Below are 19560 nucleotides of genomic sequence, written 5' to 3'. Positions count from 1 at the left end.
AGTCGCCGCTCAAAACTCGCCACGCGCAAAACTCGCCACATGTAAAACTAGGTTCACGCAAAACTCGCCACACGTGCAAAACTCACCTCATGGAAAACTCGCGACACGCGGAAAAATTGCCACGTGTACAAAAGTTGCAACACATGCAAAAGTTGCCTCACACAAAACTTGCACATACTTAAAACGCACCACACATAAAACTTGCCACGCGCAAAACTCACTATATATAAGGGAGATGACAAACATGTATATACTGAGGGGAAAATGAGAGGTGTGAGGTGAAAATGAGGGGTGTGAGGTGAAAATGAAAAGGTGTGAGTGCAAAATGAGAGGAGTGAGGTAAAATAGTGGAGTGATCGGAAAATGACAGATGTGAGGTCGAAATGACAAGTGTTAGGGGGGAATGAGAGGAGTGAGGGGGAAAATAAGAGGAGTGAGGGGGAAAATGAGAGGTGTAAGGGAGAAAATTAGAGATGTGAGGGGGAAAATGAGAGGCGTGATGGGAAAATAAGAGAAGTGAGGTGCTATAACTAACCACAGATATTTACTATGCCCAGGCAACGCCGGGCTCTTCAGCTAGTACTATATTTAAGAGGAGATGACATACAGGTATACACTATATATAGGAGGAGATGACATACAGGTATATACTATATACAGAAGAGATGACATACAGGTATATACTATATACAGGAGGAGTTGACACATAGGTATATACAATGTACAGGAGGAGATGACATACAGCAGGTATATACTATTTACAATGGAGATGACATACAGGTATATACTCTATACAGGAGGAGTTGACACATAGGTATATACAATGTACAGGAGGAGATGACATACAGCAGGTATATACTATTTACAATGGAGATGACATACAGGTATATACTATATACAGGGGAGATGACATACAGGTATATACGAGGGGAAAATGAGAGGTGTGAGGTGAAAATGAGAGGTGTGAAGTGAAAATGAAAAGGTGTGAGGGCAAAATGAGAGAAGTGAGGGAAAATAGTGGAGTGATCGGAAAATGACAGATGTGAGGTCGAAATGACAAGTGTTAGGGGGGAATGAGAGGAGTTAGGGGGGAATGAGAGGAGTGAGGGGGAAAATAAGAGGAGTGAGGGGGAAAATGAGAGGTGTGAGGGAGAAAATGAGAGATGTGAGGGGGAAAATGAAAGATGTGAGGGGGAAAATGAGAGGCAGATGTGAACAAGGGGGACTTAAAGAATGAGAGCGATGGCGCCGAAGAGTATATACCGTACAGTTGCTAAGGTGGGGCCCCGACATGGGATACTCACCACACACGGGGATATGAACACACACACAAAATGCGCCACAGACTACCACGTGCTTGAACACATATACCACCCTCAGCGCACATTTCACCACATATACACCAACCTCGCCACATAAAAGTCAAAACACAAAAGTCGCCGCTCAAAACTCGCCACGCGCAAAACTCGCCACATGCAAAACTAGGCTCACGTAAAACTCGCCACACGTGCAAAACTCACCTCATGGAAAACTCGCCACACGCGGAAAAATTGCCACATGCACAAAAGTTGCAACACATGCAAAAGTTGCCTCACACAAAACTTGCACATACTTAAAACGCACCACACATAAAACTCGCCACGCGCAAAACTCACTATATATAAGGGAGATGACAAACATGTATATACTGAGGGGAAAATGAGAGGTGTGAGGTGAAAATGAGGGGTGTGAGGTGAAAATGAAAAGGTGTGAGTGCAAAATGAGAGGAGTGAGGTAAAATAGTGGAGTGATCGGAAAATGACAGATGTGAGGTCGAAATGACAAGTGTTAGGGGGGAATGAGAGGAGTGAGGGGGAAAATAAGAGGAGTGAGGGGGAAAATGAGAGGTGTAAGGGAGAAAATTAGAGATGTGAGGGGGAAAATGAGAGGCGTGATGGGAAAATAAGAGAAGTGAGGTGCTATAACTAACCACAGATATTTACTATGCCCAGGCAACGCCGGGCTCTTCAGCTAGTACTATATTTAAGAGGAGATGACATACAGGTATACACTATATATAGGAGGAGATGACATACAGGTATATACTATATACAGAAGAGATGACATACAGGTATATACTATATACAGGAGGAGTTGACACATAGGTATATACAATGTACAGGAGGAGATGACATACAGCAGGTATATACTATTTACAATGGAGATGACATACAGGTATATACTCTATACAGAAGGAGTTGACACATAGGTATATACAATGTACAGGAGGAGATGACATACAGCAGGTATATACTATTTACAATGGAGATGACATACAGGTATATACTATATACAGGGGAGATGACATACAGGTATATACGAGGGGAAAATGAGAGGTGTGAGGTGAAAATGAGAGGTGTGAAGTGAAAATGAAAAGGTGTGAGGGCAAAATGAGAGAAGTGAGGGAAAATAGTGGAGTGATCGGAAAATGACAGATGTGAGGTCGAAATGACAAGTGTTAGGGGGGAATGAGAGGAGTTAGGGGGGAATGAGAGGAGTGAGGGGGAAAATAAGAGGAGTGAGGGGGAAAATGAGAGGTGTGAGGGAGAAAATGAGAGATGTGAGGGGGAAAATGAAAGATGTGAGGGGGAAAATGAGAGGCAGATGTGAACAAGGGGGACTTAAAGAATGAGAGCGATGGCGCCGAAGAGTATATACCGTACAGTTGCTAAGGTGGGGCCCCGACATGGGATACTCACCACACACGGGGATATGAACACACACACAAAATGCGCCACAGACTACCACGTGCTTGAACACATATACCACCCTCAGCGCACATTTCACCACATATACACCAACCTCGCCACATAAAAGTCAAAACACAAAAGTCGCCGCTCAAAACTCGCCACGCGCAAAACTCGCCACATGCAAAACTAGGCTCACGTAAAACTCGCCACACGTGCAAAACTCACCTCATGGAAAACTCGCCACACGCGGAAAAATTGCCACATGCACAAAAGTTGCAACACATGCAAAAGTTGCCTCACACAAAACTTGCACATACTTAAAACGCACCACACATAAAACTCGCCACGCGCAAAACTCACTATATATAAGGGAGATGACAAACATGTATATACTGAGGGGAAAATGAGAGGTGTGAGGTGAAAATGAGGGGTGTGAGGTGAAAATGAAAAGGTGTGAGTGCAAAATGAGAGGAGTGAGGTAAAATAGTGGAGTGATCGGAAAATGACAGATGTGAGGTCGAAATGACAAGTGTTAGGGGGAAATGAGAGGAGTGAGGGGGAAAATAAGAGGAGTGAGGGGGAAAATGAGAGGTATAAGGGAGAAAATTAGAGATGTGAGGGGGAAAATGAGAGGCGTGATGGGAAAATAAGAGAAGTGAGGTGCTATAACTAACCACAGATATTTACTATGCGGAGGCAACGCCGGGCTCTTCAGCTAGTACTATATTTAAGAGGAGATGACATACAGGTATATACTATATATGAGGAGATGACATACAGGTCTATACTATATACAGGAGGAGATGATACACAGGTATCTACTATATACAGGAGGAGATGACTTACAGGTATATACTATGTACAGAAGGAGATCACATACAAGTATATTCTATATATAAAAGGAGATAACACACAGGTATATACTATATACAGGAGGAGATGACATACAGGTATATACTATATACAGGAGGAGATGACATACAGGTATATACTATATATAAGAGGAGATGACATACAGGTATATACTATATAAAAGAGGAGATGACACACAGATATATACAGGAGGAGATGACATACAGGTATATACTATATATAAGAGGAGATGACATACAGGTATATACTATATATAAGAGATGACACACTGGTATATACTATATACAGGAGGAGATGACATACAGGTATATACTATATACAGGAGGAGATGACATACAGCTATATACTATATAAAAGAGGAGATGACACGTAGGTATATAGAGGAGGATATGACATACAGCAGGTACATGCAATATACAGGAGAGATAACATACAGGTATATACTATATACAGGAGATGACATACAGGTATACACTATATATAGGAGGAGATGACATACAGGTATATACCATATACAGAAGAGATGACATACAGGTATATACTATATACAGGAGGAGTTGACACATAGGTATATACAATGTACAGGAGGAGATGACATACAGCAGGTATATACTATTTACAATGGAGATGACATACAGGTATATACTCTATACAGGAGGAGTTGACACATAGGTATATACAATGTACAGGAGGAGATGACATACAGCAGGTATATACTATTTACAATGGAGATGACATACAGGTATATACTATATACAGGGGAGATGACATACAGGTATATACGAGGGGAAAATGAGAGGTGTGAGGTGAAAATGAGAGGTGTGAAGTGAAAATGAAAAGGTGTGAGTGCAAAATGAGAGAAGTGAGGGAAAATAGTGGAGTGATCGGAAAATGACAGATGTGAGGTTGAAATGACAAGTGTTAGGGGGGAATGAGAGGAGTGAGGGGGGAATGAGGGGAGTGAGGGGGAAAATAAGAGGAGTGAGGGGGAAAATGAGAGGTGTGAGGGAGAAAATGAGAGATGTGAGGGGGAAAATGAGAGGCATGATGGGAAAATGAGAGAAGTGAGGTGCTAAATGAGAGGCGTGATGGGAAAATAAGAGAAGTGAGGTGCTATAACTAACCACAGATATTTACTATGCCCAGGTAACGCCGGGCTCTTCAGCTAGTTATAAATATAAAAGTACAAAACAACAAAATACAATTGGACTCCTAAACACAAGAACCATTCTAAAGAAAACCATTAATAGTTTCATACCATTCTCTTCTCATATTAGCCCTGGACTCAAACCTTCATTTAATATGTGCACTTACTGTACTTATCTTATAACTGTTATGCTTACTTATGTACTATAGAATACTCTTGTTCTGCTGGTCAACCCAGCTACCCATGTTCAGCATGGTGTGCCTACAGCTACAGTTCACAGCGCCTGAAGTTCTTGATGCCTATGTTTTGTGACTGCATTGGTTTAATAATGTCAGAGTCATGTGAACACTGAGTACTCACTGCTTGTTTTTATGTTTTATGGTAAAAAAAAATCATGATAGCAGGCAATCACCTTTATAAGTATCTATTCTTCTCGTGTGTTGTGTGTCTTGTCAGCTCATATGTGTGGAATTCTTAATATCTCAGGTTTAGTATAAAGATAGGAGGTACAGAGCTTATTAGCAGTATCACCATGGATCTGATGACTGAAGGGAATATAAAGGCCCTTCTGCCACATAAGAAGATGGGGGGTCTTGTTACAGATTATACTTTGTTTTGAGACGTAGAGTTAAAGAAAACCTGTCACTTGCTCCAAAACATTGAATTAAATACTTTGTAAACAACCCTGAGCTTATCTTTTTCTGCACAGTGTCTTTCCACTGCAGTGGTATTCACATTTCTTCCTTCTGGAGAGCATTATGTGAAATCTGTGCTTTGCAGTCCAACTGTGTGCTTCTTTAGCATCTATTCTGGAGGTGTGTGCTTTCACCTCACCCAGCAGGCACTGTCAATCACAGTTCAGCAACATATGAGACTGTTAGACCACGTTCACACTAGCAGTATTTGGTCAGCATTTCACATCAGTATCTGTAAGCCAAAACCAGGAGTGGGTGATAAATCCAGAAGTGGTGCATATGTTTCTATTATACTTTTCCTCTAATTGTTCCACTCCTGGTTTTGGCTTACAAATACTGATGTAAAATACTGACCAAATATTGAAAATCTGAACGTAAACTGTCAAATTAACTGCCAAACTGATATTGATAGCATCTAGGAGGGAGGGAGGGATGAAAGCGCACACCTCCAAATAAAATTCTGAAGAAATGTAAGCAGAGATTTCACATGCTGTGCTCCAAAAAAGGCAAATGTACATATCTCTGCAATGGAGAGATGCAATGCAAAATGGAAAAAAAACAGCAGAATCGGGGAGGTCAGAGATTTTTACATGGTATTAATCTCAATGTTTTGAACACTTAAAGGGAACCTGTCACCAGGTTTGGCCAATAAGAGATAACGCCATCACCTTTTAGGGCTGATATCCATTCTATAATGTGGTACATCTGCCCTGAAAGGTGGTGGCCGTATCTCTTATCGGCTAAACATGGTGACAGGTTCACTTTAACTGGTCCTCTTAAAGCTAGATCGTTATATACAATTTTATAACCTGTGTCAATTCCTATTTTTACTAATTTGGTTAACATATTAGCAAGCAGGCTAAATGATAAAGTACAGGGCACGTTTTTGATCAGCCAAAAACATGCTTTTTTTGCCATCTATATCCACATCACCATGTGAATTAATAGCACAACTATGAAGGAGCTATGCTTCATTTCTCCCATTTCACCACTAACAAATCTATCCATTCTGTTTTACATAGAAGCTGTCTTGTGATTGTGGGATGACAAGCTTTAAGTTCACATAAAGTGCTAGAGAGCCCTCATTAATCAGGGACATATAACAGAAAATGCAAACATAATGACACCTTAGATTAAATACATCACAGCTACTGTGGCCTACAAGCCATGGTATGATTTAAAGAAAAGTGGAGAAAAAAAAGAGTCAATTTTTCCTTTAACAAGTTCATTGCCCTTCTGATGAAGAAAAGGTTAGGTTTGAAAAAGATATATCAAGTGCTAAAGCGCAAGAAGATATAAATTATTGAAATTACTTTTTCACTGCTGGGAAGTACCAGATCATCACATAATGTACTGAGAGATAAAGTAGGACAATTGTTTATGCTACTAGACATATAATATGAATTTTACTGAAAATGTACCAAATAACTAAAAAAAATTAGAAAACTGTTTAAGGCTAGTTTCACACTAGCGTTTACCTGATCTGCGGCAGGCAGCAGACTTCCTCCGTGAAGCCCCGCCCTCCGCTGCACCTCCGCTGCTAGCTCCGCCTACATCTGCATGCGGCCTGCATACCTATATTTAACATTAGGTACGCAGGTCGCGCAGCTGTATGCGGATGGTGCCGCATGCGTTGTTTTGACGATGCGGCGACCAGCGTAGGACGCAGCCTGTAGCATTTTTTTTTTCCGCATCATCAAAACAACGCATGCGGCACAATCCGCATACAGCCGCACGACCTGCGTACCTAATGTTAAATATAGATACGCAAGCCGCATGCAGATGTAGGCAGAGCTAGCAGCGGAAGTGCGGCGGAGGGCGGGGCTTCACGGAGGAAGTCCGCAGCCCGCCGCAGATCAGGTAAACGCTAGTGTGAAACGAGCCTAATTCTTATTTCTAAAAATTTTAAAATAATTTGGGTGCTTGCGCCGATAGAGCCATTGATTATAATCACATGTGGATGAAAGACAAAGAACACCATGTGCGTCGGAAACGCGTTGCTGCCATGCTGTCCTTTTACTGATTTTTGTACATATTTTTTTGCACCTTCTCCTATAAAATAAAAGAAAAATTGCCAAAAATTTCTGGAAGCTGGATCAACCCCTCCTTTCATCCACATGTGATTGCATCTTGTCTTATGGATCTCGTACCTCCAACCGCCTAGGGCGTGGGTGAGCTGGTATTTCTTTATTGACTATAATGGTGCTGAAGGAGTCACCATGTGCTCTGTCGTGCATCGTGTTCGGGCGTATAGGCATAGTGGAGGTGGGCACTAAGACGTTGTAGACTGTTTCTGAGTGTCCGCCTCCAATAAGCATATACACCGAGAATGATGCACGACAGATATGGTGCACCACTATAGTCAATGGCCCTGTTGGCACATACGTTCAAATCCCTCTTTGCGAGGCTTTCGGATATAAGCTCTGATGGGACCAACAAACGTAGGACAAAGCACAGTGTGAAACAACCTTACAGATTATGATGTGGCTGCAGATTATGTAAAACAAGCTACAGCATCCAGCGGGCTTAAAGAGTTACTAGAATAGCAATTGATTACGGCTGTCCATTGGGAAATCACAGTGCATGCATAGTTTGCGACACTTGGATGGGTGAAATTGACCCTACTGTGATGGATATATTTATCTGGTTTCTTGAACATGAAGATAAGAAATAACGTTCTGAGTTATACCCAATGGAAATATTTGCTTGATTTGTTCACATTGTAAGCCCTATTGTCCCTCATAAATGTATTTTACACATGATTCCCACTGTGTACAGTATGAAATGCAGACAGTGACCATGATGTCAGCAGCAGAATACTGTCATGTCCAGGAAGCACTCTAATAGCACGCGTTATTGTGTTCATCATGGACACAGGCTTCAACATCTATGACGTGAAGATTGATCTGTACAATTAAGGCCACTGGTGCTGCCATGTAATGAGAGTATGGTCTCTACAGCTTCACTGACATTGAAGATGTAACATTAAATTGTCAACTTGTGGACTACAATACAATCTAAAGAAAAAAGACTGACATGCGAAAAGACTCATTAAGGGACATCACTCCATTTACAAGTACATTGCATTTTCTGAAAACAGACTCTTATTTATTATTTAGCAATCCTTTTCTCTACCATTATCAGCAGCAGATAGAAGACATTCTTATAAACTGATAGCAGGGTAACCTGAACTTACATTTGCTCATGAATGCTTCTCCGGGAACAGAGATGTATGAATGCCCTTCAGATGGAAAGCGGTAGTGAGGCAAGCTCAACATCTGAGGCACCTTCACCATGGCATAATCTGAAAGAATCACAGAAAATGACCATAAATCACATTTGCACAGATATGTGACAAACTTAAATGTTCAAATGTGGAGAAAATGTCTCTAAACACTTCTTGACATTACAGTAATAACATCATTTGGAACAATTGCTTCCGTGCAGTAAATCGATGTCTATCTAATCTGACATAAGATGCTTGTATAAGCAAGCCATCTTACATCAATGTTCTGACCTAGAAAGAATAAAGTATGTGAGTCAGCATCGCAAACCTGCGCTTGAGAGCTACAAGCAAAACCGCACAATAGCACAATGTCCAACAAAAGCTTGCTTCAATTCATGTATACTGGAACTATGTGCAAAATACAGCTATTGTTCTGGTTCTGGAAGTACAGTGCGCTAGTACAAAATTTCATTTTCAGCTCTGGCTATTTTTTATATAGCAAAACCTTCAGTTAGTGAACTTCAGACATTATGGCCCCAAGTCATTTAGACTTAGCAATACAACTACCATATTTTTCGGACACACCAAAGTTTTAGAGGAAGAAAACAGAAAAAAATTGAAGCAAAAAAGTGTGGTCAATTCTGTACTAATATGCCCTATCCTGGTATACATATGTCCCCAATTCACGTATCCTCTCATCACCATCCTGATATACATGGTCCCTCATCCCCATCCAGGTATATGTGGTCCCTCATCCTCATTCTGGTATGCATGGTCCCTCATCCTCATCCTGGTATACATAACCCCCTCATCCCCATCTTATCATGCATGGCTACCTCATCCGCATCCTGGTATACGTGGTCTCCTCATCCCCATCCTGGTATAAATGGTCCCTCATCCTTATCCTGGTATACATGGCCCCCTCATCCCCATCCTATGATACATGGCTACGTCATCCACATCCTGGTATACATGGCCCTCTCATCTGCATCCAGGAATACATGGCCCCCTCATCCCCATCCTGGTATACATGGTCCCTCATCTTCATCCTGGTATACATGGTCCCTCATCCTCATCCTGGTATACATGGTCCCCTCATCCTCATCCTATTATACATGGCTACCTCATCCCCATCTTGGTATACGTGGTCTCCTCATCCCAATCCTGGTATACATGGTCCCCTCATCTGCATCCTGGTATGCATGGTCCTCTCATCCCCATACTAATATGCATGCACCCCTCATCCCCATCCTGCTATGCAATGTCCCCTCATCTCCATTCTGGTATGCATTGTTCCCTTATCCCCATCCAGGTATGCATGGTCCCTCATCCCCATCCTGGCATGCATGGTCCCCTCAACCCCATTCTGGCTTGCATGGCACCCTCATCCCCATCCTTGTATGCATGGTTCCCTCATCACCATTCTGGTATGAACGGTCTCCTCATCCCCTTTCTGGCATGCATGGCCCCCTCATCCTCATCCTGGTATACATGCCCCTCTCATCCCCATTCTTGTATATATGGTCCCACCATCCCCATCCTGGTATACATGGCTCCCTCATCCCCATCCTGGTACACATGGTGTCCTCATCTCCATCCTGGTGTACATGGTCCCCCCATCTCCATCCTGGTATATGTGGTGCCCTCATCCCTATCCTGGTATGCATGGCCCCCTTATCTCTATCCTGCTATGCTTGGCTCCCTCATCCATAGCCTGGTATACATGGCCACCATCCTGGTATGCATGACCCCCATCAAAAAAACACAAAAAAATAAGCCATTCTACTTACCTTCCCTGGACTCCCTCACGGAGTCCTATTATGATGCCAGCAGCTGATTTATGCTTGTATGTGCAAGGCATTCGCTGCTTATAAGCCAAGGAGCGCTGCCGGAATACTCACTGCTCCCCACACTCGGGACTATGGGAGTGTGGAGCAGTGAATATTAATTTCTCTTTAATAGTGGGAACAGTTTTAACTGCAGCCGCCGGCTTCCTGCAACGGCAAGGCGATCATGTTTGCCCGCTACTAAAGAGAATGAATAGTCACTGCTCTCCACTCCGATGGGTGTGGCGAGCAGTGAATATTCATTCACTTTAAAAACGGCCACCCGTGATCGCCCGGCGACTGCAGCTAACACTGTGTCCACTATTTAAGAGAAATGAATACTGACTGCTCCCCAAACCCATAGTCTTTCCCACATCTCGGTGCTGGCTTCTCTCGGTGGGAGGGATTATGGGCACGGTGAATATTAATTTCTCTTAAACAGCAGACCCCAGCGGTTTGCAACAGCAGCTGGCTCCAGCCTCCTGTGACCAGATCGTCCTCCGCTCCCCCACCCCCACATGATTCATAGCAGGTACATCCAGACCATAAGACACCCCCATTTTCCTTCAAATTTTTGGGCGAAAAAAGTGCATCTTATAGTCCAAAAAAAGCGGTAAATATAATATCTATGCAACATTTTATTACATACACATGACTTGTTATTTAATCCCTTCATGACCCAGCCTATTTTGACCTTAATGACCTGGCCGTTTTTTGCAATTCTGACCAATGTCCCTTTATGGGGTAATAACTCAGGAACGCTTCAATGGATCCTAGCTATAGATCCTAGGAGATTGTTTTTTCATGACATATTGGGATTCATGATAGTGGTAAATTTAGGTCAATAAATTCTGCGTTTATTTGTGATAAAAACGGAAATTTGGCAAAAATTTTGAAAATTTCGCAATTTTCACATTTTGAATTTTTATTCTGTTAAACCAGAGAGTTATGTGACACAAAATAGTTAATAAATAACATTTGCCACACGTCTACTTTACATCAGCACAATTTTGGAAACAAAATTTTTTTTGCTAGGAAGTTATAAGGGTTAAAATTTGACCAGCGATTTCTCATTTTTACAACGTAATTTACAAAACCATTTTTTTTAGGGACCACCTCACATTTGAAGTCAGTTTGAGGGGTCTATATGGCTGAAAATACCCAAATTTGACTCCATTCTAAAAACTGCACCCCTCAAGGTGCACAAAACCACATTCAAGAAGTGTATTAACCCTTCAGGTGCTTCACAGCAGCAGAAGCAACATCGAAGGAAAAAATGAACATTTAACTTTTTAGTCACAAAAATGATCTTTTAGCAACAATTTTTTTATTTTCCCAATGGTAAAAGGAGAAACTGAACCATCAAAATTGTTGTCCAATTTGTCCTGAGCACGATGATACCTCATATGTTGGGGTAAACCACTGTTTGGGCGCAAGGCAGGGCTTGGAAGGGAAGGAGCGCCATTTGACTTTTTGAATGAAAAATTGGCTGCACTCTTTAGCAGACACCATTTTGGAGAGCCCCCGTGTGCCTAAAAATTGGAGCTCACCCAAAAGTGACCCCATTTTGGAAACTAGACGTCCCAAGGAACTTATCTAGATGCATAGTGAGCACTTTAATCTCTCAGGTGCTTCACAAATTGATCCGTAAAAATGAAAAAGTACTTTTTTTTCACAAAAAAATTTCTTTTCGCCTCAATTTTTTCATTTTTACATGGGCAATAGGATAAAATAGATCCTAAAATTTGTTGGTCAATTTCTCCCGAGTACGCCGATACCTCATATGTGGGGGTAAACCACTGTTTGGGCACACGGCAGGGCTCGGAAAGGAAGGCGCGCCTTTTGACTTTTTGAATGGAAAATTAGCTCCAATTGTTAGCGGACACCATGTCGCGTTTGAAGAGACCCTGTGTGCCTAAACATTGTAGCTCCCCCACAAGTGACCACATTTTGGAAACTAGACCCCCCAAGGAACTTATCTAGATGCATATTGAGCACATTAAACCCTCAGGTGCTTCACAGAAGTTTATAACGCAGAGCCATGAAAATAAAAAATAATTTTTCTTTCCTCAAAAATGATTTTTTAGCCTGGAATTTCCTATTTTACCAAGGGTAATAGGAGAAATTGGACCACAAATGTTGTTGCCAGTTTGTCCTGAGTACGCGGATACCCCATATGTGGGGGTAAACCACTGTTTGGGCGCACGGCAGGGCTTGGAAGGGAAGGCACGCCATTTGGCTTTTTAAATGGAAAATTAGCTACAATCATTAGCGAACACCATGTCGCGTTTGGAGAGCCCCTGTGTGCCTAAACATTGGAGATCCCCCAAAAATGACCCCATTTTGGAAACTAGACCCAACTAATCTAGATGTGTGGTGAGCACTTTGAACCCTCAAGTGCTTCACAGAAGTTTATAACACAGAGCCGTGAAAATAATAAATACGTTTTCTTTCCTCAAAAATAATTTTTTAGCCCACAATTTTTTAATTTTCCCAAGGGTAACAGGAGAAATTTGACCCCAATATTTGTTGTCCAGTTTCTCCTGAGTACGGTGATACCCCATATGTGGGGGTAAACTACTGTTTGGGCACTTGCCGGGGCTCGGAAGTGAAGTAGTGATGTTTTGAAATGCAGACTTTGATGGAATGCTCTGTGGGCATCACGTTGCGTTTGCAGAGCCCCTGATGTGGCTAAACAGTAGAAACCCCCCACAAGTGACCCCATTTTGGAAACTAGACCCCGAAAGGAACTTATCTAGATATGTGGTGAGCACGTTGAACCCCCAAGTGCTTCACAGACGTTTACAACGCAGAGCCGTGAAAATAAAAAAATAATTTTTCTTTCCTCAAAAATGATGTTTTAGCAAGCAATTTTTTATTTTCTCAAGGGTAACAGGAGAAATTGGACCCCAGTAATTGTTGCGCAGTTTGTCCTGAGTATGCTGGTACCCCATATGTGGGGGTAAACCACTGTTTGGGCGCACGTCGGGGCTCGGAAGTGAGGGAGCACCATTTGACTTTTTCAGTGTTTCCAGCCATGGCCGATGATATTGCAGCATCGGCCATGGCTGGATTGTAATATTTCACCAGTTTTTTAGGTGAAATATTACAAATCGCTCTGATTGGCAGTTTCACTTTCAACAGCCAATCAGAGCGATCGTAGCCACGGGGGGGTGATGCCACCCCCCTGGGCTAAACTACCACTCCCCCTGTGCCTGCAGATCGGGTGAAATGGGAGTTAACCCTTTCACCCGATCTGCAAGGACGCGATCTTTCCATGACGCCACATAGGCGTCATGGGTCGGATTGGCACCGACTTTCATGACGCCTACGTGGCGTCAAAGGTCGGGAAGGGGTTAACAATTAAACAGTGGTTAATGCCTTTATGTCTCAACTTCATAGGCGTCACTATTAGCACTAGCCTCGTCAGCATTGTAGTCTCTATAAACACCTCTGATTGTTGCACTGGCCCTAGCGGGAGTTACCGGTAATTCCCACTGAGCCGCAAGTCCTTGATATGCTGGTCACCGGGTATACGGTGTGCTTGGCGCACTGGTAGTCTCCATTCCCTGAAGCACAGCCCCAGCCCACACACTGAACCGTATGTCTACATTGGAAGTAGCGGCCCACATGAACAGTCCTCTTATACAGCCGCATCGTCTCTCAAGTCTGATTCAGACCTGATCACGATCTTCTACTGGTGCTACTTATGGATCAACTACTAAATAGAGTTTGATCGGAGTGTCATTAGAACAATCGAACTAATTCTCTTGGATGAGAGAATCTACGGTCGTAGCCAGGATGTCATTTTATTGTGCATATAGCAGGGCTGTGGGAGGCCCAGGTATGGCAATGGGACCTCTAACCTACATCTCTTGTTACAAAGGTTGGAAATGAAGAAGATCAGCTGATGGTTAAGTTTGGGGGTTGTACCCTGCTCTGTGCTGACAATGGGCAAGGACCAAGAACATAACATTGTTCACTGTGCAAAAACTTCAACCCGACACACAATACTGTTAGTCTTCAATATTATTGGAATAATCATATATACCAATGGGATCTTTTAGGCTTTCTCTAGCTCCAAGGTACAAGCGTGATGGTCACCCCTGCACCAACTATAGTTATGGCACAGGAAAAGACCCTGAAACAGCTGGGCACAGATGAGTGATTTGCTTGGCTGATATCAGAGTTTTCCTCCGAATGGAGAAGGACTAATTTGCATACTCTCTTTCCCATGGAGAATTGCCATTTAAGTTTCCATACAACAGCCAGATCTCTTCAATGAGAAGCAACACTCCCCAGAGCTAATTCAACTAATGTATCTTCTATATTGCATAATAGCAAATGACCAGCAATAGCAAACATAGTCTATTTATCTTCCAGCATCTCTATGTTCCCACACAACGGCAGAACTGTGAATGACATAGCCATGCATACCGCTTGTCCGTACATCAAACATCACTTTGGATATATATTACACTTCAAAGGAGATGTTTGTATGCATACAGCATTACCAGCCGTGGAATGCTGCCATATATAACTTCACATGAAACTTTCATTTTAATTAAATAATGATAATGGAAATTCTTCTGGTAAACCAGGATGAAATGCTAAAGCTGGAGAAAGTGTTCGCAGCAGCGTTCTACATGATTGTGTACAAGATATTTTTCCTTGGTTTCCAGTAAAAAAAAATATTAACTCTACATCAAAATTGAGATGCCTAAGGGTACATTCATACAAGACAGGTTTCCTGCAGAAATTGTTTTTACTATGCTATTACTCTGAATCCATTCAGATGTATGGAGTGGATTTTCAGACTTCTGCTATGAATCAGTTGTGCGCAAACCATAAAGAATAATGCGTTTAATAGAAATGTGACCTTTAAAAACATTTTATAGCTTAAACATAGATATAATCTACATAAAACTTGAGAAGCCTTGTCTACACATCGCATTCCTTATCTCAGCCAGTTGTATTATCCTGAGCTGTATTCACAATTCTGCTTCTTGGGATTGATAACACATTAAAATGCTTGTTGGCTGACACACGCCTCTAAAGATTAGCTAAGCGCTGATAATAGGAGAGGGAGTAAGGTGGATTTACACCACCCGAATTACGGCATTAAACAACCACATATCAGTATAAGGGTATGTGCACACATTGCGGATTCTCTGCGGATCCGCAGCGTTTTTTGCGGTGTACCCATTCCACTATAGAAATCCACAGGGGTAAAATGCTGAAAATCCGCAAAAAATCCGCAGCAAAACCGCACAAAAACCGCTGCGGATCAGCATAAAAAATGCGACTAATCCGCAGCTGCGTTTTCTGCCAAGAGATGCAGAATCCGCACCAGAAATTCCTAAGGCTAAACCGCAACGCGTGCACATAGCCTTATAGCCTGTTCACAAAGACAGACCGTTCATCAGACGCACAATACATTGTTCAGCGTGCAAAAGCTTCCATTCTTCTTGGATGCGCAGATCTTGTTCACATGGACCGATGTGCTGCCGAGAACGAATATACAAAATGTCAGTAATAATAAGAGAAAAAAACAGCTTACCACACCGTGCAGTGTGAAGTCCTGGTTCGATGTGTTCCTGAAGGTGCTAGTCCAGCCGGTGATTGCGGCAATGTAGAATAGAAGGGGAGGATGAAGCTCAGCACAAACGTCCAGTGAATAAAAATCCAAAATTTATTAAGTGAAAACCATGATTAAAAACAAAACCTGGCGTGTTTCACTTAATACATTTTGGATTTTTATTCACATTTTGTGCTTAGCTTCATCCTCCCCTCCTATGATACAAAAGATCATTTCACTCGATACATCAAATCGGGTGCTCGGCAGCCTGTTTAGTATGCAAAATTATTGTGCAACGAGCTCTCTTGTTCACAATAATCTTGCCAGTGTAAATGCACCCTTAGTAGCCCTACATCAGATTACTGTACGAGTTACACTTAGCATTCGCGAGAAATGCTGAGAGATCTTAGCTCTGAAACCTGCTAAATTTAGTAAGCAGCTCTGGACTACCGTGAAGGATGCATATCAAGAGTAATGCAAAGAATTTTGTTGAAAAACATCAAACAAAGAATTGCTCTCATGGAAGAATACTGTGACTCCCAGAGAAATTTTAAGGCTGCACACAAAAAAATGCAGGCGTCTGTAATAATCATAGGCACTCCATCTACCACCATTATGGCAGAGAAAAATGTCACTTTATGAAACAAAGCACACTAGACCATAGGGTGATATGGTGATATATTGGATCCAGGTAATGTGCCCACCTGAACGAGTTGTGTCGGTATAACGGTTGCTGCTGCGCCATGGTTGGATGAATTCCACCGGGATGATTGAATAAAAAGACAATTCACAGTTTGGGCTGCACTAACCAAATGAAAATCATTGATCCATTAACATAAAGAAGCGTTTTTTATTCCACAACGCGTTTCCGTGTTGGACTAGAGTCTTTCTCAAGTGTACAGTTGGCTGATGCCAGTTCGGCATGGAAACGCGTTGTGGAGTAAAAAGCACTTCTTTATATTAGTGGATCAAGTATCTTGATTTCGGTTAGCGCAGTCCAAACCATGATTTGTCTTTACCACCAAAGTTCATTATCTGTACAGAACAAATTGATTTTGATCTTCAGCTTTGCAAGGCCTGATAACTTACTGTTACATGTGACATGTGTTCATATTATAGCTTCTTTAAACCTATGTCCCATCCCTTGATGGTGCTGCTACATACATACCGGGTGCTATACACTTTATAAATATAAATTAGCAGGGATACTGCATAAAATAACTGCAGACTTCTCAGACAGATTAGGGACAAAACGTTTTATAACCTTTGTATATTCTTTATTTTAATAAATAGAAATGAAAGTTACATTTTATGGTCTTCTATTGAAGGTTTATTTGGGGTTCTAAACAATTTGGAAATTATATACAGTGGGGCAAAAAAGTATTTAGTCAGTCAGCAATAGTGCAAGTTCCACCACTTAAAAAGATGAGAGGCGTCTGTAATTTACATCATAGGTAGACCTCAACTATGGGAGACAAACTGAGAAAAAAAATCCAGAAAATCACATTGTCTGTTTTTTAACATTTTATTTGCATATTATGGTGGAAAATAAGTATTTGGTCAGAAACAAAATTTCATCTCAATACTTTGTAATATATCCTTTGTTGGCAATGACAGAGGTCAAACGTTTTCTGTAAGTCTTCACAAGGTTGCCACACACTGTTGTTGGTATGTTGGCCCATTCCTCCATGCAGATCTCCTCTAGAGCAGTGATGTTTTTGGCTTTTCGATTGGCAACACGGACTTTCAACTCCCTCCAAAGGTTTTCTATAGGGTTGAGATCTGGAGACTGGCTAGGCCACTCCAGGACCTTGAAATGCTTCTTACGAAACCACTCCTTCGTTGCCCTGGCGGTGTGCTTTGGATCATTGTCATGTTGAAAGACCCAGCCACGTTTCATCTTCAATGCCCTTGCTGATGGAAGGAGGTTTGCACTCAAAATCTCACGATACATGGCCCCATTCATTCTTTCATGTACCCGGATCAGTCGTCCTGGCCCCTTTGCAGAGAAACAGCCCCAAAGCATGATGTTTCCACCACCATGCTTTACAGTAGGTATGGTGTTTGATGCATGCAACTCAGTATTCTTTTTCCTCCAAACATGACAAGTTGTGTTTCTACCAAACAGTTCCAGTTTGGTTTCATCAGACCATAGGACATTCTCCCAAAACTCCACTGGATCATCCAAATGCTCTCTAGCAAACTTCAGACGGGCCCGGACATGTACTGGCTTAAGCAGTGGGACACGTCTGGCACTGCAGGATCTGAGTCCATGGTGGCGTAGTGTGTTACTTATGGTAGGCCTTGTTACATTGGTCCCAGCTCTCTGCAGTTCATTCACTAGGTCCCCCCGCATGGTTCTGGGATTTTTGCTCACCGTTCTTGTGATCATTCTGACCCCACGGGGTGGGATTTTGCGTGGAGCCCCAGATCGAGGGAGATTATCAGTGGTCTTGTATGTCTTCCATTTTCTAATTATTGCTCCCACTGTTGATTTCTTCACTCCAAGCTGGTTGGCTATTGCAGATTCAGTCTTCCCAGCCTGGTGCAGGGCTACAATTTTGTTTCTGGTGTCCTTTGACAGCTCTTTGGTCTTCACCATAGTGGAGTTTGGAGTCAGACTGTTTGAGGGTGTGCACAGGTGTCTTTTTATACTGATAACAAGTTTAAACAGGTGCCATTACTACAGGTAATGAGTGGAGGAAAGAGGAGACTCTTAAAGAAGAAGTTACAGGTCTGTGAGAGCCAGAAATCTTGATTGTTTGTTTCTGACCAAATACTTATTTTCCACCATAATATGCAAATAAAATGATAAAAAAACAGACAATGTGATTTTCTGGATTTTTTTTCCTCAATTTGTCTCCCATAGTTGAGGTCTACCTATGATGTAAATTACAGACGCCTCTCATCTTTTTAAGTGGTAGAACTTGCACTATTGCTGACTGACTAAATACTTTTTTGCCCCACTGTATATATCTCCCTCCGATGACCATCATAGTTCCTCCACTATTTTTGCTATATCATAGCTTAGGCTCTGTTCACACCATTCAGCCTGTATGTCTAGAATAGATGCCTGGAAAACTCTCAGTCTATGGGTGCGAGTGACACAGCGCATATCACTCGGATATCATCCAAGTGCGATGCGATATACGCCGACGCCGCCAGTGGAGGAGATGGAGAGATTACTTTCTCTGCCTCCTCCGCAGCTGTGCTCCGATACTGTCTGTGCGAGAGGCTTGGAGCACAGGCGCATGACAGTCGGCTCCCAATCACAGCAGAGCAGGAGCTGAGAATCATTAGAATATCACATCCAATGCTCTTGTATCGGATGCCATACACTAGTGTGACCCCGGCCTTACAAAAAGTTATGCTGATGTAGCATGCTCAGAAATATGCCAAAATAAATGTTTTTGATACACTGAATATCTGCCCGATTGTAGGCCATGAATACTTTTGGTGCCATTATTGTAATAAAGTTCCATAGAA

The 19560-nt window shown here is 42.2% G+C and overlaps 1 protein-coding gene across 1 annotated transcript in view; it reads right to left on the bottom strand.

Moving 5' to 3' along the window:
* ADGRD1 (adhesion G protein-coupled receptor D1) overlaps positions 1 to 19560 on the bottom strand; it is a 1443566-nt gene that overhangs the window by 1242036 nt on the left and 181970 nt on the right. The window contains exon 11 of the mRNA XM_069756056.1: positions 8641 to 8748. Coding sequence (XP_069612157.1) covers positions 8641 to 8748 — 108 coding nt within the window. The remainder of the gene's footprint in view (positions 1 to 8640; positions 8749 to 19560) is intronic.

Source organism: Ranitomeya imitator, chromosome 1, assembly GCF_032444005.1.
Source record: "Ranitomeya imitator isolate aRanImi1 chromosome 1, aRanImi1.pri, whole genome shotgun sequence".
NCBI classification, from domain to species: domain Eukaryota; kingdom Metazoa; phylum Chordata; class Amphibia; order Anura; family Dendrobatidae; genus Ranitomeya; species Ranitomeya imitator.
Note: the sequence above shows the minus strand (reverse complement) of the source record. Positions and strands in the feature narration are given on the sequence as shown.